This window comes from Mus musculus, chromosome 1, assembly GCF_000001635.26.
Source record: "Mus musculus strain C57BL/6J chromosome 1, GRCm38.p6 C57BL/6J".
Lineage (NCBI taxonomy): Eukaryota > Metazoa > Chordata > Mammalia > Rodentia > Muridae > Mus > Mus musculus.
Window position 1 is genome coordinate 127,399,535 of NC_000067.6, and position 24,488 is coordinate 127,424,022.

At 46.4% G+C, this 24,488-nt stretch overlaps 1 protein-coding gene and 1 long non-coding RNA gene across 8 annotated transcripts in view; one reads left to right on the forward strand and one right to left on the reverse strand.

Annotated features, from left to right (window-relative positions):
• The window catches only part of Mgat5 (mannoside acetylglucosaminyltransferase 5), a 283,416-nt gene that overhangs the window by 194,616 nt on the left and 64,312 nt on the right, over window positions 1-24,488 (forward strand). For all 5 annotated transcript variants that reach the window (XM_006529056.4, XM_030255028.1, XM_006529055.4 and 2 more), the window contains one exon: window positions 12,593-12,726. In XM_006529056.4, coding sequence (XP_006529119.1) covers window positions 12,593-12,726 — 134 coding nt within the window. The remainder of the gene's footprint in view (window positions 1-12,592; window positions 12,727-24,488) is intronic.
• Window positions 1-24,488, reverse strand: part of Gm51746 — a 50,092-nt gene that overhangs the window by 12,079 nt on the left and 13,525 nt on the right. Inside the window, exons 4-5 of one of the 3 annotated variants that reach the window (XR_003948718.1) lie at window positions 22,526-22,756; window positions 18,757-18,851 (exon numbers count right to left, since the gene is read on the reverse strand). This is a non-coding gene — a long non-coding RNA (predicted gene, 51746). Of the gene's footprint in view, window positions 1-18,756; window positions 18,852-19,423; window positions 22,757-24,488 lie in introns of those variants that run through there. The other 2 variants (XR_003948717.1, XR_003948719.1) reach the window with 2 other exon arrangements.

Below are 24,488 nucleotides of genomic sequence, written 5' to 3' on the forward strand. Positions count from 1 at the left end.
AGGATAGAGAGCTCTCCCTTTCCAAAGTTATCAGTATGACATCATCTAGATGTTTCCATGCTAAAACAAATTTCTGAAATGTCAGTCTTAATTGTTTGAGCCAAGGCCCTATAAATGCTTAAGCTATTTTTCCCTTTCCTGGCTGTCCTTCAATTCCTTACATAGCTGCCCAGAGGTGACCCATTGTTGGGTTCCCTACATATCTCAGTGAACATGTTAGACTAGTCCTTGGGAATTAGGTCTGGGGAAAAAAAGAATTAAAAAGGATATCCAGCTGGCAAGGTGGCCATTTTAAAAATCAACTCATGTTTATGGACTGGGGAGAAACCTCCGTTGCTAGAGTGCTTGAGAAGGTCTGAGTTGGATCCCTACGACTCCTGGGAAAGGTTAGGTGTGATGGTGTGTAGTTGTAATCCCAGCGCTGGGGAGGAGGAGAGATGGGTGAATGCTGGAAGATCACTAGCCAGTCAGCCTAGCCCACTCAGTCTTTAAAAAGTTGATGGTGCCTAAGGAGTGATGCCCGACATTATCCCCTGACCTCTTTGTGCATGGGTACACACACACACACACACACACACACACACACACACACACACACACGTACACACAAAATCTGACAAAGAGAGAGTTAGACAGAGACAGAGAAAGAGACAAAGGGAGACAGAAAGAGAGAGACAGTGGCAAGGAGGGACAAAGAGAGGGGGTGGGGAAGAGAGTTGCCAGTCTAATTGTTCTTTTGAGCCCAGAGAGTTTGGCGAGAGTATGCTGTATGTATGATAGACATTATCATTTTTGGAGTTATATTGTCCTGTTATTGCCACCTGTCCCAGGGGCACAGTTCAGGGAACAAACTAATATTTGGCACACCAGGTAACAGATGGCTGTCAGCATGGCAAGGCATGATTAAAGTCTGCCTGGGGTTTGACTTTGCTATGAAATCCTGAATATGGAAAGAAGTGCCAGCCAATCAACTAAGCAGGGACCTATGTCAGGACCAGGGGGTAAAACTTGAGCTTGCATAAACTTTCAGGGACACGATGGCAGTCACCTTGTGCTCTGCCCCAGAGCAGAGATGGAGTTTTCTCCGACTTGAAGAGTGGGACGCAGCCCCATGCAAACCTGCTGGGATTATGTGGATGAAGGCTTTCCTTCAAGTGAAAGAAGTTCTCTGTTTAAAGTGTAGTGAAAGCCAGAAACAGAGAATACTTTCTCTTAACCTGGAAGAAGGATACAGTTCCTGGTTTCAACTGAGACGGGGGAGGTGGGGGGGAGAGTTGACACAGTTGAATGCCTTTTAAGAAAAGAACCCACAGAGCAGAACATTGCCAACCACCCGAAACCCTGAGAGCAAACAGTGCAGAGGAGAATGTTTACATGGTTATTTGAGACTGTCAGAGGGATGCAAAGGAGCCAAGAGATCTGTACACAAGAAAGGCATATTTACGGCGTTGATGTGGAGACCTCGGGTGATCTTCGGGCTGAAGAGGGTATTAGTGAAGTCATAAAAATGAAATATTGGCCTGGGGATGGCTCCATGGGTAAAGGATTCACCATGCAAGCCCGAGGACCTGAGTTTGATCCCAGTAACTCAAGTAAAAAGCCAGGCATGTTGGTACAAGCCTGGAGTCCCCGCACTGGGGGAGGGAAGGAGGCAGAGAAAGGGGAATCCTTCGGGTTTATTGGCCAGTCTGCTCAGCTTCAGGTTGATGAAGACACCCTGTCTCCAGAAAACCAGGTAGATGGTACCCAAGGAATGGCATCCAAAGTCATCTTCTGACTTCCATACATAACCTACTTCTCACACACACACACACACACGCCTGCACACACGCACGCACACTTATACACCACCACCATCCACCACACCCCATCACACACAAATGTTTTCAACTCTGTGCTTTGAAAAGGACCAAAAGTTCAGCCAGCCTGATGAGGGTCATAAGAATGCAAGCCTTCAGACCAGGGTTTCCCAAACATCATTTTCCATATTAAAGAACCTCCTTCTAGAGAAAGTCAGATTGCTGATGTGAAGTAGGGAAGGCAAGGGAGACAGGAAGGACCACAGGGGTGGTATCAGGAGTTCAGTGGATTCTCAACCAGCATCAAAAGAACACTGGCTACAGTGGGCTCAAGTCAAATGAATGAAAAACAGTCTGTGGGGCTGGGCATGCAGCTCAGTCAGGAGAGTGCTCACCCAACATGCACAAAGCCCTGGGTTCCATCCCAGGGCCACATTAACAGGGTGTGGTGCTGCACACGGTAATCTCAGCGCTCAGGAGGTGGAGGCAGGAGGATGAAATGGTCACAATTACTTGGCTACTTGGCAAGTTCAAGATTAGCATGAGATACATGTGACCCTGTCTTAAAAGGGAAAAAGAAAAAAGCAGTTGATGAGTTCTGAGTGATGTGATGATATGCCAAGCAAGATGTAGTGGGTCACCTTTGCAAGTTGCTAGGATACCATCTCATCCTACTGAATAATAAAGGGGGAAGAGCCCAGCTTTGATCTTCCTGCCTTCCTAGCACAAATTATGTTTGAAGATAATCAAATGGTTGATGATAAGAAACTGTTCATAATGGGGAAACAGCGCTGCAAATTCAGGCAGAATGACGGATTAGGGAATGAGCATCCTCAAACTCTTAATGAGAACTCAGATCCTGTGATCGTCGGCCACCGCGGTGAAACCCATGAGGTAACAAGTTGATGGAGAACTTTGCACAGACAGGGCTCTCTCCAACACAGGAAATATGGAAATAAGCTGGGAAATGAGGCACTGTGAGGCATTCATCATGTCAAGGCATGCCAGGGCTGGGGACTTGGCAATAGAAAGCCATGTCTGTACCTTACTCTCCAGTCTCAGCCCTTAGTGACCTCCAATCCCCTGGTCAAGAGGGTCCCTTTCTCCCTATGTGACAAGACCAGCGTGTTGGGCAGCTATGGCTTGTCTGGTGATCTACATTTGAAGACTCTTTCTTTGAACAGAGAAGAGAAATGCCAAAATGTGTCGGGGTATTTTTTTTTCCCTTTTAATTATTTTTTTAAATAGGCTCTCATGTATTCCAGGCTGGCTTTGAGCTCACTGTGTAGCCAAGGATGACCTTGAACTCCTGATCCTCCTGGAGAGATGGAACTGTAACCTGGAGCTGTGAGCCAGGCAAACCCTCTCCTCCCCTGTGTGGCTCTGGCCAGCATATTTGATTGCAGCAACAGAATTGACACTAAATTCATCACCATGTTTTTTTTTCTCATGAACATTTTTATATTTTTAGTTATACATACTAAAATTTTGCATTTCATTATTTTTTGCCTACATATGTATTTGGTGTGTGTGTGTGTGTGTGTGTGTGTGTGTGTGTGTGTGTGTGTGTGTATGGACAAGCATGTGGAGGCCAAAGATTTGTGTGTTGTTTGTTTGTTTGTTTGTTTGTTTTTCAAGACAGGGTTTCTCTGTGTAGCCCTGGCTGTCCTGGAACTCTGTAGACAAGGCTGGCCTCAAACTCAGAGATTCACCTGCCTCAGCCTCCCAAGTGTTGGATCCTTGAGAGATTTGTGCCTCCACCCAACTAGCTGAAGATTTAACATCAGGAGTCCTCCTCAGTGCTCTCTACCTTATTCATCCAGGCAGGGGAGTGGTCTCTCCATTTTCTGTTTCCATCCTGGGACTGGCATTCTGGTCCTTGTGTTATGACCTTTATCGATAACCCATGTTCTCAGCCTCCCCTTACAATTTTTTCTACTTCATGAATCACATTGCCTTTGAATCTTCAACACTACCAGTATTTCCAGTGCTAGTCAAGAATCTATTTAAATAACATTTTTGTGCTCTGCATCTCAATGGTTATCTCGTTTTCTCAAAAGAACCAACTATATCCATCTCTAGGTGTCCCGATTCACTCTGTTTGGCCACTGTTTCTTTCTGTGTCTGCCTTCCGTCTCCTGCAAATGCATTTGCTGTAAACTCCTGAAGGCAAGATCTCGATCTCTCTGTCTCTCTGTCTCTGTCTCTGTCTCTCTTTTACCTTCTCTGTTTCAAACATGGTATATCATACCTGTGTAAATGATGAAAAGATATTTACCCACCCAAAGTGAAATAGATACGTTATTTAAAGAAGCCACCTAAAAAAGGAAACCCCCAGATTGGTGACTTGCACATTTCTCAACTCTTGTTTGGATAGTTCTAATTAGCTCATAGTACCATTCACTATGTCATCTGGCTTCTGTAAAGATGGCCAGGGTTTAAAAAAAAAAAATCATTTTATATCATTGAATTCCCTGCCCCCATCTTTCCCTGGAGACTGTGGCTTATAGTAGTAATAGCATCAATAGAGACTGCTCCCACCCACCTCAGGCAAGCCTCCACTCAGACCTCGTTCTCTACCTGCAAACATCTCAGTAGTGTCTTAGTGACATCATTGCCAGCCCTGCCTCAGAGCCCTTCCTTGTTCCCTAAGTAAGGTCAGATGTGCAGAGCTATTCTGTCTGTGTATCTGTCGAGTCAAGGCTGTGGCTTAAATGTGAACCAGTCTTGCATCCTAGACAGCTCAGGCTCCTGAGGAGGGAGCCTGGCTCCATCTCTTACTGACTCTCTTCCTTACTTCCCTCTGCCCTCCCTCAGTTTTTTTTCAACTGTGTCAGACACACTTCCATCTTTGCAGTGACTCTTACATTTTCTTCCTTGTCGTTGACTTCACCACTGTCTCATAACTTTAACTCAGATGACCCTTTAGTGGCATTTGCCCTGACCTCATTTGGAAGTGCAGCTCCTTTGCCCCACTCCCCACACCCTCCCCTGCCTCCCTGGCTCTTTAACCTTTCATCCTTTTTCTTTTGTTTCTTTCTCCTTACCATCATCTGGGTTATAGTTAGAAGCTTTGGGGTTTGTCTGTTCATTAATGAAACTTAGTACATGGTAGGCATTATCTACTGAGTGGATCTAAATAAACTCGAAGGATAATATCTTTTCAGTTATGGGCTCATGTAACAAGTCAGGGAAGAGTAAGAAATAACTCAAAACTGGGCCTAGGACATGGTTCTGTTGCTAGAGTGCCTACCCCACAGGAGGTCCTGGGTTCTATCCACAGCACTTCATAAGCCTGGTGTGGTGGTCCACTCTGGAGGAAGGGACCAGAGAAGACCATTCTTTCCTATAAAGGCATTTGAGGTCAGCCTGAGCTTCATGAGAGCCTGACTTAAAAAAAAAAAATCTACAGACCTAAGAGTGCTCTGTGAAGTGAGATGTCCTCTTTCCTCCCTACAGAGCTGCTATTCTTAGGGCTTGAAGAGTTGTTCGAGCCACAGTGATTCTTGGCCATTGATTGTTCCTTTGTTAGAGCCATTATCACTTGCTTTCACGCTGGGTTTCTGCTAGGGTTTGGGGCTCTCACAGCCGCTGTATGGTCAGAAGAGACTGATGATGAGGGTCCCTAACTTGAGTCTGGCACCAGTGAGAATTTTGCAAGTGAACCAATCCTGGCCAGTCCTCTGCCCTGCCAACTTGGCAGCCCTGTTGGAAGTTGGGTGCTTCTGTACAGTTTACTCCGAGGACAATGCGAGGGACTGTTGTTCCTATACAGACCTGCAAGTCAGTTGCCCAAGACTCTTCCCCCTGAGGATCAGCCTTCAGGAGGGGTCCTCTTCTCAAGGTCATCCCCTCTAAAGTGCTTTTTGACACTTGAACAGCCCTCTCCACTGTGCCTCTGTGGACAGCTCGGACACTCGGGAGTTCAGCTCAACTGTGCACTGCTGTTTCTGTAGATCTTGCCCAGCCTCCTCCTCCTCTCAGTTAGCCAAGCATCAACCATTTGAAAATATAAATTTGGGTAAAATTTGAAAATTTTAGCTACTCACCCTGTGCAGCTTTAAAATCCAGATTATGGGCTGGTGAAATGGCTCAATTGAGTGCTTGCTCTGCAAGCAGAAGGATCTGAGGTCAATCTCTAGAGTCTTTGTTAAAGAGCCACACAAGGTGGTGGTGTATGCGTGTAATCCCAGTGCTAGGGAGGCAGAGACAGGAGGACATCTGGGACTCAACTGGCCAGCCAGGCTAGCCTGCCTGCTGAACTCTAAGAGACCCTGTCTCCAGAATAGCAAAACGAAACAAACAAAAAAGCAACAACAAAACAAAACAAAACAAATCGAGGGCCAGAGAGATGGCTCAGCTGTTAAGAGCTCCTCCTCCTCTTACATAGGAGCCAGGGTGAGTTCCTAGCACCCATATGGCAGCTCTCAACTGCCTATAACTTCTGTCCTAGGGGTCTAACATTCTCCTGGTTCCAAGGTCACCAGAAATTCATGTGGTGCACATACGTACATGAAGGCAACCACTCATTCACATAAATATAAATATAAATATAAATATAAATATAAATATAAATATAAAAGTGTACAGCTAGAGAAATGGCAGCCAGGATCACTCTCTGCTGTGTGCACCCTCATACAGGCATCTATGCACACATACATATATAGTTACAATTATGTGTGTGTGTGTGAGAGAGAGAGTGAGAGAGAGACAGAGACAGAGACAAAGAGAGAGAGAGGGAGAGAGAGAGAGAGAGAGAGAGAGAGAGAGAGAGAGAGAGAGAGAGTGTGTGTGTGTAACAGTGTCCAGTTTAGTCTGAAGCTTAAAAATTACTCACAGGCCTAGAGGGTAAAGAAAGCCCACCGATGGTAGCTATTTTAAGGCAAGTAAGATCATAAGTAACTTCTTTATATCTTTCTCTGTTACAAAAAAGAAAAAGTTGTACACTAAGGACATGTTTCAGTTATAACAGGAAAAGCAATTAAAGCATTTGTATTTAGGGGAAAGAAAACCATGTTTATTGGTGAAAATCGATATGGCCTGAGCTATGGATGAAAGGTAGAGAGGAAAGAGATAGGTACTTGATGAATCTTGAGAAGTTCACACCCCTCAGACCTGGTGGCTATGAAGGCTGAGGAACCCGCCCAAGCTGGTTCTTGGGGTTCTGCTTTTAGGAACAGGTAGTGTGGGTGTAACTCAATCTTAGAAGTGTTTAAGATTTACCAGGATAAAAACAGACCTTGGATATTTAAACAAGTGAGAGCAAAGTTAATTTCCTTACTGTGAATTTTTCATTTATTTTTATAGAAAGCAGGGAGGGGCTGGGCTGTAGCTCAGTTGGTAGAGTGCTTGAGCGGCATGCATGAGGCCCTGAGTTCCATCCTCAGCCCAACATAATCAAGGCCTAGTGGTGTGCTTGTCATCCAGCACTCTGGAGGTGGAGACAGGAGGATCAGAAGTTCAAGGTCATCCTCAGCTACTTAGTGAGTTCAAGGCCAACCCAAGCTACATGAAAACAAGTCTCAAAACAAAAACAAAAAGTTGATCACAAATACATATTATGAAAGCTGTTATAAAACTGCAGTGATATGGTGTATACATGTATAATGGTATATAATGTACATACCATGGTTTGTATTCTATACTGTAGAACATGATTTGCCATGATTCATGGGGCACATAAAAGATGTATACTATAATGCTGTCCGTTAGGATTGGGAAGGTGTGTTCTGTCTCAGAATCCCAGGACTGTCACTTCCTGGCCTGTAGACTGGTGAGAACCCGGTGTCCTCATCAGTTACAGAGTTGTGTCAGTGAGGGATGAAGGAGTTGCTGTCATATGCTCTGTTCTTCATGTTCCTTGTTGCTGGGACAAAACGCCTAACAGAGAGACTTAAGGGAGGAAGGGTTCTATTTGGCTCATAGTCAACGTGGAGATAGGCTGGGGTAGGGTGGGGTTCATTGAGGCAGGGAAGGCATGAGAGCAGGAGCAGGAGGCAGCCGTTCACACTGACCACAGTCAGAGAGAGAGGAGAGAGAGAGAGGGAGAGCAGAGAGAGATGGATGCTGGTGCGCAGCTCGCTCTCTCCTTTCCGTTCATCCCAGGAACCCAGCCCATGGGAGGGTGCTTCCCACCTCAGCTTATGCTATCTAGAAATTTTTTCACAGAGTCGCCCAGAGGCTGCTCTCCTGGGTGGTCCCAGCTCCCCTCTAGTTGGCAGGATTTGCCGTCACACTTGCTTGGAACAGAACTTGGAAAGTGAAGGGAACTCGGATATCAGGGTGGTTTTTGTAGAACTCCCATGTGTTTCTCTTCTTGGATGGACTGATTCCAGAAAGTGCCATGGTCCCTGAGTCTCATTTATAGTGCAATTTTACTGATTTCCTTTGAAATGCAAATATTTGTCCTCATGCCCTTCCAACCACAGCTGATGCCTGTGTTCTCAACATAAGGCAAAGCCAAAAGGAAACTTGGATTGAGGTTAGAGCCAGATGAAAAGTCAGTTTGTAGAAACTGTGTATGTGCAGGTGCCAGCAGAGGCCAGAGGCATGGATTCTCCCTGGTCTAGAGTTACAGGTGACTGTGAGCCGCCACACATGGGAACCACGCTTGGATCTTCTGCAGGAGCAGCAAGTGCTCTTAACCACTGAGCCTTTTCTCCTACAGCCAAGAAGGTCATGTTTTGTAGTATCAGCCAGGCCTATGGCTTCGGATTCTTCATAAGCAGAGGGAAGAATGCTCGTGTTGAGAGTGGGGTTCTTGCCACAGATGCTAGGATGCAAACAGCTGCTGGGCAGCTCCTTGTAGTCTGCCACAGGGAGCCTAGGGTCAGTTAGAATCACCTGCCTCTGGGTATGTGTTGAGCAAGGGGTTCTTGTGCCTTCATGTTTAAGAAACCCAGGGTCTGGTGACAAGTTGTGCTACTTAGACTTAGAGACATAGAAGGGTCAGACATGTGTTCTGGCGGTTGTGTATGTAAGTGTGTGAAGTCCTCAGCCACCAGCATGCAAGCTGCTGTTCCGCAAGTTGAGGGCTGCTTCTAGATGTAATGTGTTTTTCACACAATCTCAAATTTGATTTAGTACCAAACTACGGTTGCACCACGGCACAGTAAGAATAGACAGGGGTGTGGCTTAGTTACTACTATGTTTGCCTAGCAGGTAGGGAAGCTCTGGAGTCCATCACCAGGAACACATAAGTTGTAGTGGTGACTGCCTCGGTTCTAGCAATGGAGAGATGGATACAGGAGGAGGACAAGTTCAAGGTCATCCTTGGCTGTATAGTGAGTGGCCTATATAGGGGGCCATAGGAGACCTTACTCCAAAAGGGAAAAAAAATAGACTTTTTCCTCCCTCTCTCACCATCCAAGCTAAATGCTAAAAGAATCTTTGACACACAAAAAAATTACACATGTGTAATTTTTCTTCTTTTGTGATTTTTAATCATCTTGCTTTTATTATGTTTTAGATAATATATCATATAATAAGACCCACAAAATACTTTAGTCATTGTGTTGTAAGTGCCCGTGTAGGGACATGGACAAACTGCGTCGTCACAGGACAAATATCCCAAGAGTGGAGTGTTAGTCACTCCACCGTTTCCTGAAAATACACGTTTAAAGCTATCATCTTAAAGTCTAGAGCCCCAGAGTGACAAAAGAAAGGGTGCTTAGCATGCACTGGCTCTCTTCCCAGGACCCTGTTCTTTCCAGTTCTAGTGCCCTCCCCTCTGCGCTCCTCAAAAAGGAGGGAAAGTAAGCAAAACTAGCCGAAAAACAGCTAGCAGCCAGCCCTTGCTTTGTCTCTCATTAGCCATTGCATTTATTTAGTAATTTCCTCTTCAGCTAACTGTAGCCATGGCTCTTGCCTCTGGGCATGTGTTCAAAAACACAGAAATAGAATAAGAGATTGGCCTGACTGAGCACAGCTCCCCAGTCAGAGCCCTTGTTAGTCCCTCTTCCTGTGGCCCACCTTAGCCACACCCCCACCCCACCCCTCACCCCCACCCCTGCCTTAGAGATGAGCTAGTGTAGCCAGCTTATCTCCACAGAGTGCATTTGCAGCACCACCTCTCTAACTCTTCATAAGGATGAGAACAGAGCTGGGGTGTCTCTTTCTGAGCAGGTCAGCTCTGATGGGTTGAAAAGGTCTCTGCAGGCTGGGAATTGGCTCCCTCAGTAGTAAAATATATCCTCAGCCCCACATGAAAACGCCTGGTGTGGCTGCACTCACTCACCGTCCCAGCCTTTGGGAGGTGGAGATGGGTAGATTAATGGAGCTCACTGGCCAGACCTAGCGAAGCAGCAGCACAAGTTCAGTGATGGACACTGTGTTGGGGTGAGGGGTGGGGCAGGTGGAGCTAAAAATACAGCTCAGTGCTTAAAAGCACATGCTGCTCTTTGAGTTTCCAGCACCCATGTCAGGCAAGCCGCAGCTTCCTACAGCCCCATTTCTTGGGGGTCTGATGCCCTCTTCTGGCCTCATGCAGGCACACACCTATACAGATAAAGTAAATGTTTTGGAAAATCGATAAGGTGGAAATTGATTGGGAAAGACACCTGAACTCTGGCTCCCACATGCATATAGTGACACTTGTGTGTAAATCCCACCCCTCCATCACACACACACACACACACACACACACACAGAGAGAGAGAGAGAGAGAGAGAGAGAGAGAGAGAGAACGAACGAACTTCTGGGCTGACTCTGTTAATGGCAAAGCATTCCTTAGCTCTTAGAAACCCAGAGCAAAGCAAAAGAGAAGTTTGCTTAAGCTTTAACTCCGTGTAAGCACCCGAAGGTGAATGGTCATGACTGAAGTTTCAGAATGTGGTTTGCACTGAATGGCCAGTCTCAATTACTGGGGGAGTTCGCTTCTCTGTTATTTATGCTGGTTTTCTTTGAGTCAGACTAAACAAGGGTTGCTTCCTTTCTTATCAGCCATGTATGACCTTCACTGAGCCATCACCCGACATGCTGAAATTTATCTGAACAAGATAGGTAGAGTTGATGAGGGTTGCTATTTTAATCAAGAGAGAATTGTCTTCTGATCAGATAGCTCCCTCCTGGTAAAACATACTTGAAAATCATACAGGGCTGGGGCAATAACTCTACTTGTTAAAATGATAGCCACAGGAAAATCTGAATTCAATTCCCAGAACCCACATAGAAAGCTAGGCATGAGGACACACGCTTGAAACCCAGCAGAGAGAGGAAGCTCGCTAAGATCACTGCCAGGCAGGCTAAATGGTCAGTGAACTTAGTAAGGACCCTAGTGGGGGATCCTGTCTCAAAACAAAGTAGACAGCACATGGAGAATGGCACCTGAGGTGTCCTCTGACCTCCACACACATGCACACATAGACATAACAACACACACACAATATTTCAAAACCTATAGTCCCAAAATACAAATGTTCTTGGCTCCTCTGGTATAGCTTCCCACTTGGGTATATGATGAAGTTGTAGAACCCATAGGTAGGGTGGACCAGAGGAAAAAATCCTTTTTTTTTCCTTCTAGAATAGTCTGCCCTATTCACATCCCAGCTTTGAAGAAATTGGCTTTTATTTTAAAGAGGTTTATACTCCAGAGACCCTCGCTTTTTGTTTGGTCTTTGGTCCACACATCTGTCCAATATAAATCCAAATGGCAGTCATGGCTGGCTGTTGGTTAAAGGTGCTTAAGGAGACTTATTCTTGTTGCTGGGTGGTGGTGGCTCACGCCTTTAATCCTAGCACTCTGGAAGCAGAGGCAGGCAGATCACTGTGAGTTCAAGGCCAGCCTGGTCTACAGAGCAAGTTCTAGGACAGCCAGGGCTACATAGTGAAACCTTGTACTGAGATGCAGTGTGTGGCTGTTGTGTAAACAACCTAGTCTGCACTCACCAAGCCAAGATGGCTAGGGTGTCATCAAGCCATGAACCTCAAGGGACAGCTGTTGTTTATACGATCTTTATTTGACTATTACTGTGTAGTCCATGACTGTACATCTCGTGTGTGTGTGTGTGTGTGTGTGTGTGTGTGTGTGTGTGTGTGTGTAAGCCGAAGGTTAATGTTTGTTATTTTCAGTCACTTCTTAGTTTTTTTTTTCTCTCCCTCTCCCTCTCCCTCCCTTCCTCCCCCCACCCCCATCTACCTATCTATTATCTATTTTGAGGCAGGGTCCCTCAGTGAACCTTTGAGTTTATCTTTTTCTACTAGCCTGGATGGCCAGAGAGTTCCTGGGATCCACCTGACTCCCCACCAACGCTAGGATTACAGATGCATACCGCCACAACCCAGCATCTCTACACGCAATATCCTAAAACTCAGATGCCCTTGCTTATGTGGCAAGTGCCCTCCTCCTCTCCCTCCCCCACCCCCACTGAGCCATCTCAACCTGATCACACTCTAATTGCCAGGCTTAGCCCCAGTACTCCACTTAATATTTTCAGACAGTCTCTCACTGAACCTGGAACGCAGAGATTGGGCTGTGCTGGCTTCCCCCACCCCTCACCCGACTCCCCACCCACCCCCAGCTCAGCCATCCCCCAGCCCCTGTACATCTTTTCTCAGAGAATCAGCCCAGTGGAGGTGAGATTGTAGATTAGGCTGCTTGGTTTTCATTCCCCCGCCCCCCAGAGGAGACGGTAAACACAGCTGGGATTAGCATAGACTGTGAGCTCCTGGATAAGGTGGAACTGAATGATATCCAGACGCACCAGTGGTCAGCGCTGGCCTGTGTCGCCTGCAGTGACTCTGCTGCTCTGTGCCTGCTAACTACTCACAGCCCTGTCTTTTGCTTTCTACATCAGCTCATACCCCAGACAACAGCTTTCTGGGCTTCGTGGTGGAGCAGCACCTGAACTCCAGCGACATTCACCACATCAACGAGATCAAAAGGCAGAACCAGTCCCTTGTGTATGGCAAAGTGGATAGTTTCTGGAAGGTGAGTCAGCCCGCCTGCTTGTCGAGCTCTCTGAAAGGAAGCTTGTGAGGTAATTTAATTTTGCTTTGATCCAGGGAGTAATCAAACCAAGTGCCCAGGGCTTATGCCCACTAGACATCAACAGAAGTGTTCAGGAGATTGGTTGTTCTATCTGGCTGGCATCTTAACTGAGGCTGGGGTTGCTTGTCTCTCCTTACAGCAACTCTACCCCAAACTTTTGACTTCTTTGCATGTTAGATTTGAGACGTGGGCTAGGGAGTGACTCAGGGGCAATGTGCTCTTTGACCAAGCATGAAGACTCGAACTCAGATCTCTAGCACCACATAAAAAGCTGGGCACGGTGGCACATGCTTGCAACCCCAGCAGCGCTAGATGGATGCAAAGGCAGACGATCCCTAGGGGTCACCGGTCAACCAGTCTAGCTGAATCTGCAAGTTCAGTATGAAACATACCTTAAAAAATCCCTGTGGAGCATGGTATAGAAGGTTACCAATCTCTTTATATATAATGTATCAGCTGCAGAGAGCCAATCTTACAACCTTAAAAGACATTTGGAGGACAGACCTTCAAACATACCACTTCCTAAATGTCCAGGAAAACCCTTCTTGGGATAATCAAAGCTGTGATGTCATGCTTTGTGTCTACCCCATGAAGGGAGTTAGAACTGACCCCTGAGGGCATCTGTGACATGTCCAGTTAGGAGGTTCAGGCATTTTTCCTGATGTAGTATTCAGAAAGGGAGGTGTTGCCCACCCTCTATCTCTGCAATACTGACTATATCAAGAGAGCAAGGAAGCTGGTAAAGTTCTTTCCATGTGTATTCATTTCTTTGTATGTGAGTGAATGACATATGCATGCATGTGTGAGTGAATGACTTATGCATGTGTGTGTGTGTGAATGACGTATGCATACATGTGAGTGAATGACATGCATGTGTGTGAGTGAGTGAATAACATGCATGCATGTGTGAGCAAATGATATATGCATGCATGTGTGAGTGAATGACATAATGCATGCATGTGTGAGTAAATGATATATGCATTCATGTGTGAGTGAATGAGGTATGTATGCATGAGGAGGCCCGAGGACATCTTTGCAGGAGCAGTGAGTTCTCTCCTTCCACCATGTAAGTTCTAGGTTCTTGAGATCAACCTCAGGTTGCCAGGCTTAGTGGCAAGTACCTTCATGGACTAAGCCATCTTGCTGGTCCCACTGGCTATTATAGACACTGATTTATTCCCAGATAATGCTCTTAATTATAGACAGCTAAATTCTGTACACTATCATATAATAGTTCTCAACTAGGGATGGTGTCACTGCCTGCCGCCTCCAGGGGACAGCCTGGCAGTATCTCCAGATACTTTTGATTGTCATGTCTGGGTGGCAGGAGTACTGTCCAACAGGTGCAGGTTAGGGATATTGTGAGCATCCTATTGTGCTTAGGAAGGCTCCCCAGCATAATTATCTGGCATCCATTGACAGTGATTCCCAAGTCTGGGGATCCCTGCAATCATAAAATAAAGGGTCATTCCTTATGTGTTATCACAAGTTGAATATTCCTAACTAAAAGTTTTGAAATCCAAAATACTTGGTGTCTTCATCATGCTGGGAGATGGTGGGGTGGGAAACTTCACCCCAGCATTGTGTGGCAGGTGGCCATCTAAACTCAGAACCACAGGAAATGACTCTCATCCTATGTGCATAGAGTATGTCGGGAGGAGAGTGTGAATCTCCCCCATGGGCTCATGTGCTGTATTGATACCAAGCTGGTGGTACTATTTTGAGAAATTTTGTCACCTTTAGGAAGTGGGGCCTCCGGTAAGTAGGGAAGGGCCGTGAGAATTTGTAGCCCTGTTCTACTTCCTGTTTATAATGTCTGCTTTCTGACCAGATACTACATAGCCTAAGTCAGTCTAGTAATATTTAGTATATATACTATATTTATAGCCTAGGCTGACCTCAAAGTCTTTAACAGTCCTACTACCTCTACCCCCAAATTTCTGGGATTATGGATGTTGAGGTAAGGACCTCCTGAGAGCCACCATGACCAGCCTTGTTATTTTGAAACAGGGTCTTTCCATATTATCCAGGCTGACCTTCTACCTCGATTGAATTCAAACCACATACCCAGCCCTTGGCTCATTTTGTTCACAGGGCTCCTCAGTAGGGTTTCTGTGATGATCACACAAATTAATAAATGTAAGCTGTGTAGTGCAGCTCACACCATAACTAAATGTTGCTATTACTGATAGCATTATTGGGCCAGTGAAAAACTGCCATGGTGAGACCTGGTTCCCCGTGCAAGAATGGTCAAGTCTGTGAGCGTCTGGTAAGTACAAGCAGCCTGCAAGATACGCAGCTGCCCATTTTTAAACTGTGTCAACAGTCTGTGCGCCCTGGCCCATGCAGAGTCTGGCCTATTATGTTATTGGAAAACAGCCATGCCTACTCTTTGTCTGTGGATGCTTTTGTACTAAAATGGTAGCATTGTAGCAAAGGCAAGCTGACCTCCAGAGGAAACGGTATTTACTGGCTGCCCTTTCTTGGACCACTCTGCTCCCCTCTGGACTCTACGATGTCCTGGGCAAACCCAGTCTCCCTCAGAGAATGCGTTTTCTCAGCTTTTCCATCTCCTTAGTTATCCCTCCCTCCCTCTCCTCTCTTCTCCTCTCCTATTCTCTCTCCCCTCTCCCCATTCCCACCTCTCTCTTTACACGTGGATACAAAGAGGGAGCATGCACATACATGTGTGGAGGCCAGAACACAACCTTAGCTGTCATTCCTTAAGCACGCCTCAATTTTTTAAGGCAGAGTCTCACACCAATTCCACTAGGCTGTCTGTCTGCTCAGCAAACCCCAGAAATCTATCTCCATCTCCCCAGAACTGACATGTGTACAAGGGTGTCACTGTGCACAGCCTTTTTATACAGGTTCTGGGTGGTCAACTCAGGTCGCCATGTTTCCAAGGAAAAGATTTTATTGACTGAGTTATTTCTCGAGAACTCATTTTGGGGCTCTTCATTTGGCGGTGAATATGTGGAGAAGTGAAACAAGACGTCAGTAAAATTCAGCTCACTCTGAAGAAAAAACTCCATGAGCAAAGACTGGCATCTAGCTGGCTCCTTGTCTAGGCTTTGGTGAAATGACTAAGACATTGTTGTAGTTTGGTTTCTGTTGTGATAAAAAGACTGGCCAAAAACAACCTGAAGGAGGAGAGGATTTATTTGACCTACGGGTCTGTCACTGAGGGAAGCCAAGGCAGACCTGAAACAGAGACGGTGGAGGAATGCCGCTTCCTCTCTGGCTTGTTCAGCGTCCTTCCTCCTACAGCTTATGTCTACCTACATAGGGATGGTGCTGCCTACAGTGGGCTGGGTCCTTCTACATGACAGCAGTTAAGGAAATGTCTCACAGATGTGTGGCCACCAGAAAATTTGATGGAGACAAATCTTTTCCCAGTAATATGGAGGTTTGTGTCAAGCTGGCTTTGGCCAGTGGGGGGTGTAGATAACCCAGTGGCAACTGCTCTGGATTAAATTCTCAGCACATGCTAGACTCTGCCTTCCATCTCCAGCATTATGACGGCTTGTGGGCGTGTTTCCACTTCCTAGAGCCCTTCATAGCCGTGACTGAAGGTGGTGCCTGCTGATGTCTTTTTGTTTTGGTCGTCCTTAACAATGATGGATCCATATGACCAGTCTGTTCAGATGGCAGAGCCAGAGTCAGGGCTGTGCCCTCCTCCTCTCTTGACTCCATTCCTTGTTGTCAAGCAGTATTCCAAAGCTTATGTGACAATCAACCTGTGTACCCTGAGCATCTAGCAGGAGCCCTGGGGCTAATATTAGCATAGCAGATAAACCACTGCTCTTGGCCACATACATCCCTGGTGGCCAAATCAGCAATAGTCCTCCAGCTCTTCTGAGTGAATAACTCTCCATAGGAGTCATTCAAATCATTTTCTGTTCCTGATCCCAGGGCCTGTCTTGCCTCAGCCATATTCTGACTGGCAACAAGCAAAGAAAACCTATGTCTCTTGAATGTGGAAAACTTCTCATCTAGACCTCAGGTTATAGCTGAAAGGGCACACATTCAGCTCCAACCATTAACATGGCCTTTTCCTTCAGTCTGCCTCCCTCTATATGTGCATGCACGCGCGCACACACACACACTTCCCTAATCCAGTCTTAATATATACCAGCCAGGGAGTCTTCTTCAAATGTAGAATAGGGAGTTTGGGAGGTGGATCAGTTGTTAAAGAGCTTACTGTACAAGCTTACGGATCTGAGTTCACATCCCCAGTGCGGGTGTAAAAGCTGTGCAAGGTGGAACACAGCTGAAATCTCAGCACTGTAAAGGCGGAAAGAGAGGGTGCTGAGGCTCACTGCCTAGCTAGTCTAACCAACCTGGTGAGCTCCAGGTTCAGCCTTAAGCAACCCAGGCTGGTCTCCAACTTTCTATGTACCTAAGGATGACCTCGAACATACGATCCTTCTGCCTCCACTTCCTGAATGCTGAGATGGCAATGTTTTACTACCATAGTGCATATATGCAGTGCTGGAGTTGAAACCCAGGGCTTCCTGCATACTATGCAAACAAGTACTGTATACCACCTGAGCCACATACGTGTCCTGAGATGTCAAATTGTTAGCTGTGTTCTTTGGAACTCTTGCAGTACAGTCACTATGAGCTATCAAAGACCAGCCACACTGTACTTAGCTCACCCTCCAGAAACACCCTGGCATTCTGCAGTGATGATTGCAATATTTCAAAACAGTGGAAACATTGCTTTAAACAGCCAGAAATAAATCTGGAAAGAGGAAAGAAGTCTGGGTGACCTCAGAGTAGGAGACAGAGTCCCATCCAAAGGACTATGTAATTATCTGGCTTGCTAATTGGGTCGACTCTGGCTTCATTGAAATGCAGGCAGAATTGGGAACAGGAGTCATTTGGAGAAATTCCATTTGATTTCATAGTAGGGATTAACTGCTTTTAATGTGTGGTTTTAATGAACCACCAAAGACCATTATAATTAGAGAATAGACTGAAATTCTTGAAAAGAATGCTTTTTTTTTATAAGTAGGTTAACCCTGTGACCATACTTCCTTCTCTCCAGATAACAGAGATAAATGAGGTAAATGGACAGCCACCTTGTGTCAACCCAATCGTATGTATTGAGATAATAGGAATTGATTGTGTTGACTGTATTGAAGTCTGATGTTATCATAGCTCTTTTTAAAACAAAGATTTATTTTATTACCTTTCAAATTAAATGTAAATACACGTATTTATGTGTGGGTGTGTGCACATGAAGGCCCAGGTGCCCCAGGAAGCCAGAAGAGAATATTAGATCCCCTGGGGCTCCAGTTAAGGTGGCTGTGAACCACCTGATTTGGCTGTGCTGGCTAGTTTTATGTCAGCTTGACACAAGGTATAATTATCTGAAGGGAGGGAACATCACCTAAGAAACTGTAAATGATGCCATCCTGGGCTGGTGGTCCTGGGTTCTGTAAGAAAGCAGGCTGAGCAAGCCATGGGGAGCAAGCCAGTAAGCAGCATCCCTCCATGTCCTCTGCATCAGCTCCTGCCTCCAGCATGCTGCCCTGTTTTAAGTTCCTCTTCCGACATCCTTTGATGATGAACTGTGGTGTGGAAGTATAAACCAAATAAACCCTTTCCTTCCCAACTTGCTCTTGGTCATGGTGTCTCATCACACCAATAGTTACCCTGACTAAGACAATGGGTGTTAGAAACCAAATCAAGTCCTCTGCCAGAGCAGTTGGTGCGCTTAACCATCGAGCCGCATCTCCAGCCCCATCACAGATCTTGATTTCAGTTCTTAACAACAACTACAACAACAACAACAAAAACCAAGCTGTATAAGACGAAGATCCTCTCTAGTTTCTTGCCCTTGGAGAAGCCAATCATGGGAACGTTGGCCATGGTGGTCCTTCTGATACTAGCCTTACCAGAAGCCCATAGGAATCCAAGGAGAAGGTGGAGGAAGGCATCCTTTTCAGGACAGCTACTCACCAGGCTGAGGTCCTGTGTATCCATTCTGTACCTGGCACACAGAAAAGTATGGCCCAGTGGTAGATTCTTCTAACTTAAGTAATAGCCTGTGGTAACTGGGAAGAAAGAAATAGAGATAAGAAAGAAAAGGAGCTATGGAAATGATAGTTCATTGGGTAAAGGTGCATGCTGTCGAGCCCACAAGCTAAGTTTGATCCCTGGAACCAGCATGGTCAAAGGAGAGAACCAACTATCACAACTTGTCCTCTGATCTCTGTACATGCCCTCCCTGCCCTCCCAAATAAATAAGTTATTTATTTGTTCCAGACAAATGTAGACAGAAGTTGAATGTTGAAGCACCTTTGTAATTCCAGCATTGGGGAGACAGAGACAGGTAGATTCCAGCCTACTGGGGGAGTTCTTGGCTAATGAGAGACTATCTCAAAAGCAGAAGGTGGAGAGATCTGAGGATCAGCGCCTGAGGCTGATTCCGGCCTCCATGTGCATGTGCACACACAACCACACACACCTACCACACAGACACAGCACAGCTTATAGTCTAGGACTCTTATAAAAATAGCAGTGACTGTGGGCTGATTGTAAGCCAGCCTGGGCTGCACCCCCCCCAAGCTCCCCAGCACATGCCCCCCTGAGTATACAATGGAAAGACCAGTGAAGATCAGGCAACCTTTTCCCTCTCATTTTCCCGATCATCTTTTCCAATTCAGCAAGCCTCTGCTTCCATTTTAAAGAGCTCCTCATCTGTTGGCAGAAGAACACATTCTCCCTGGCCTTTTCATCTGTCAGTCTGAAGATGCTGACCGTGGACAGTCTGGGGCAGCAGGAGGAGCCCTGGCCAGGAAAAGCAGACTTGACTGTGCTCTCAGCTGTCTAACCTTGGCTGATACTGGTCTCCTGGTCTCACCTTTTTCTTCTGTACAATGACAGTGAACTGTCTGCATTTCTCTCCCACCCCCAGAGTCCGTAATGCTATAATCCAAAGTCCTCCTTGGCTTTGTCTAATTCTTTCAAAATAGGGGTAAAGGGGGAGTAGCTTAGCAGACAGCCTTGTGGGTGTCAGAAATAGGACAGAGCCAGATAGGAGCCTGGGGGAGGGGCAGAGGGCAGGGAAGTGGGGCAGGTCAGGTGCAGAGTCCACAAACCCAGCTGCCCGGAAAGCATCCATGAGTATAAGAGACTTAAGGGATGCCTTGACAGTAGGATTGTGTGGGTCTACCAAGAATTGACTATGAGCCTCCAAGTTGAGGCTTAACAAATAGGATAAAGGAACTTTTCCCTTCCTATTTGAGAGCACCAGGCATCATGCCATTCCTTTCGAGTGCTCAGGGTATTGGTCCCCTGCCTTTTGTACCAGTGTACCCACTTGGAGACAGTGGGATTCCATCTCTTAATGGGGCCAGCTACTTCAACTCCCCGTGTCCCTGAGTTCTTTTGCAGAATGGGTGGAAACAATAGCATAATTGTTCGGGGTTGAATGAGGCTGCATGACTTAATAAATGGCCTCCTGCTTCAGTTAACCACGGGAAGGCATTCTGAGAATGCATTGTTGGATGGGTTCACCCTTGTACAGAGAGCACAGAATGTGTAAACTAAACTGGCCGCAGAATTAGCAACTGCACATAATACACAGACTTCCATTGCACAGCCAGTCCATGACAGGAATACATGGCGGTGTGGAAACGTGTGCTAGCAATGCCTTCTCTTCCTTGATGTGTGTTAGGCTTTCTTACTACTCATAGGAGTCTCAGGACTGAGGATACAGCTCAGTTGAGAAGGTATTCACCTAGGATACACAAAGTCCTCCATTCGATTCCCAACACCACATAACTAGACGGGATGGTGTGTACCTGTAATACCAGCATGTGCTTGAGTTCAGGCCCCTGGCCCCACACACTGCGAGAGAACTGGCCCCTAGACTTTGTCATATCACCTTCCACATGCCTCCACCAACACAAGTAAGTCAATATAATATTTAAAACCAAAATTATAAAAATAAAGAGTTCTTGCCCACTAACTCAGATAGCATCTGGTAGGAACTTCACAAGCTACAGAGCACTCTCGTTGACTCCGGGAACAAATGTCTATCTTTGAGATGATAGGATGAAGTGTTGGAGACTTTAGAAGAGACAGTCTCCCGTAACGTGTGGATAGGGGTTTGGGTACCCTGCCTCCTGCACGGATAGTTACACTTGCGGGAGGCAGCACAAGGCCCAAGACTGGAATGATGAATAGCAGACTCTTAGACTTTGTTCTGGGTGCTTAGGGAGTCAGTAGAGCAGCCGCGGGAGTCACGTGACCCGCCGGTCCACTGGCCATTGCTGCTCAGTGCTGAGCTGCTCTTCTAAGTAGCATAAGCAGCAGCCCAGTTGTGTGTCGATCACTGAAGCTGGAAAATAAAAATAACAAAAGAGCTGTGGGGGAGAAAAGGCCCGCGGTGGGCAGCAGAGACCAGGCTCCGGAAGGTCTTTCCCAAAAGCCAAAACCAGCTTGAGAGGCAGGAGGCTCAGGCTGCTAGTGAATATCCTGAGGATGGGGTGTGCTTCCAGAAGCTTCCCAGCCCTACCCGCCCCCCCCCCCCCCACACACACACACACACGTGCGCGCGCGCGCGCGCGCGCGCTCTCTCTCTAATAGCCCTAGGATATGTTCATTCTTAGCTCTTAGTAAACACAGCTGTTGTGGTTGTAATCTACTCAGAGGCTTCCGCCATTACTCTAGCTCTAACAATTTGGCAGCTGATGTAGGAAGAATGGTGTGGAGAGAGCAAAAGGCACAGTGCTCTCTCTGTGTGGAGGGAGGGCATCGGGAGCTGGCCACGCAGGATACAGAGTGCAGCAGCATGGAGTCCATGTGAGTATGCAGAACCTGTACTTCCCAAGGAAGTGGGGGAGACAGAGGCCCCAAACAATGACTGAGGAGCCTGGGGCCAGAGAACTTCCACAGAAAGTGTCATTAAGTCACTTCAGGGGCTTGGAGAGAGAGATGACCCCATCATTAAGGCTCTGTCCATGCAAGCTTGAGGACCTAAGGTCTGTCCCCAGAATCCACGTGAAGAGGCCAGGCATAGAGGCATACTCTTACGATCCCAGAGAGGTTCACAAGCTAGCCGGGCTTGCCTGCCCAGTGAGCTCCAAGTCTGGGGGTGCAGGGAGAAGGCCTGTGCTGTGTCTCAGAAAACACTGTGGATGATGCTTGAAGGAAAAACACGTGGGGTTGTGCTCTGGTTCCCACAAACGTTCACATGTGTGCACACACGGTCTACAGGGTTGTTTTCATCCATTGTAGAAAGTAAAGATGATTCTGCAGGAAGATGGATCCAAAATACCCCTGAAGCTACTGTGCTCTGGTAGCTACAGTCTACCAGAATAGGGTATGCATGTAACCAGGTTGAGATTTCCTCTCCAGTTAGATTAAAGGTATCCAGGGTTTTTATTTTTTATTATTGTTTTGGTGGTGGTTGTTGTTGTTTGGCTTCTCTAGGCCACACCAAACAAACAGTTGGCTTGGGCCACATATTAAATCCAGGGGCGTCCAACCCAAAGCCTACAGGTTGTGAGGACACTTGTGTTTTCTTTTTATGTGGCTCTAGATCTACAAGTTTTAAAACAAATGTCACCATCATTTAAGTAAGTCCTGGCTTTAGACTGGGCAGCATTCACAGCTACTCTGGGCCACAGGTTCATTGTATAAACTTTGATGGAGAAAACCTGAGAAGCTGGGTGAGAAACTGTCTTAAACGAAGAAAATAAATACCAATAAAGAAAAATACCTGAAGTTCATCTTGGGCCTTCTTCCTGCACCACGCCCATGCCCCAAAACACTCACAGGAAGACCTCGACAGAAGTTCTCAGTGACTCCTAAGCTCTCAGGAACTTAGCCAGTGCAGCAAACTCTCAGCGGAGAAGAAGGAAGCAGAGGACTGGCTTTCTGCTTGCATCTTGTAGATGTTTGTTTGTTTTGTTTTGTTTTGTTGGAAGCATTGGCACCTAAATGGCTTCCCCTGCCAGACAGAAAGGTGTAAGAGTCATATTTGTGTAGAAACCCAAATCAGGAAATTTGCCTACACTGTAGAACCTTCTACATGCAAAGCTTGTCACCAAGCCTTGGAACAGGTTCTTCAAGGACAGAGCCTATTGATAGAGTTATATACATGTATATGTGTGTGTGTATGTATGTACGTATGTATATATAAAACATTTATATATTAATTAAAAGAAGATTTGACAGTGTGGGCTGTTTGTTTGGAGCAGAATCCATTGATTTATTACAAGAAGTATGGTGACATTGAGAAATAGTGATGAAGCAATTTAGAAAATATTTTTGAATGTAATAACATTCATGCTTCTAAAATCGTATTTAGCATCTATATGCAATTTTATGCTTAAATAACATTTATATAGGCAGCATATGCTCATGAATCCCGGCTGTAGCTGTGCAGACCTAGGCACTGAATAAGCCCATCTGTCCTGGAGATGAGCCAGAGCCCTGATCTCCTCAGAGGAGGACGGAGCTCTGGGGGAGCCTGGAGTTAACCCTGCTGTATTGAAATGTTTTAAGAAAGGCTGCCCTTGACTTCTCCCTTCTTTGAGCCTCTTTCTTACTAGAGCAGGGTCCTCCAGAGATAGTCAAGCTAATGTCTGAGTGTTCTCAGCACGCCAGGTGAGGTCATCACAGTGGTTACGGAGTCCTCGGGACGATAAAGCCCAGCTTTAAATGACAACAGGGTAAATTAAGAGGTAGCAGAGTCAGTAAAGTGCGTACCCGCCAACATGCGGACCTCAGCTTGACCCCCAGAAGCCACCTAAAAAGCTGTGTGCCATGTGCACGGTGGGGGTGGGGGGGGCAGAAACAGAGATTTGGGGTTAGCCTGCCAGCCAGCTAGCCTAACCTACTTGATGAATTCCAAACCAGTGAGAGACCCTGTCTCAAAAAAATTTTTTTTCTTTAAAAGGTCCCTGTACTTGTGTACCTATGCACAGAAGATGTATATACATATACCTGAGGCAGCTGGAGGCTAAGGCCTGTTACAAGAATAAGATTTGAATTGAAGCATGAACTATATAGCTACTGCCCTTGGTCTGAGGGAAATGGGCTTTCACCCGTGACTTCTCTTCCGCATCTTCCTGGCTCATCTTCCAAATCCCAATAGCTTGGACAAGTTTTGAGGAAAGAACTCCCACCATCAAAACTCTTAATGTTCCTCACAGCTTTCCATGTGTCTGTGTATCTGTCTCTTTACTCTTGATTTCTGAGGCAGAGGGGACTCCAACAGCTCCTTTAAGAGACCTGGCCATTGTGAATGCTGCTGGTCCATTGAGCATATTCCAAGCAGGTGGCATGGACTTAATTCTAACACAGCCCTTGACCAGATCCCTGTGCTGCCGGCCCCCTCTGTCACAGCAAGGCCTTAGAAGCACTGTATGTCCCCTGCCCCAGATGAGAAAGCATGCCAGTATTTTTGCTCTCTGCCATTGGACTCCAAATCCACCCCAAATCTCTGTGAAAAATGGTTGTGGAACCGGGAAATGTTTGTCCTTTGCAGCTGCCACTAGAGCGTTGCCTGGAGAGGCACTGAAAACGCACTTCTGGGATACAGTGATCTAGTGTCTAATTCACTAGTAGCTCTTGTAACATAAAGAAGGAGGGAGGGAGGGAGGGAGGGAGGGAGGGAGGGAGGGAGGGAGGGAGGGAGGGAGGGAGGGAGGGAGGGAGGGAGGGCAGGCTGGGGACTA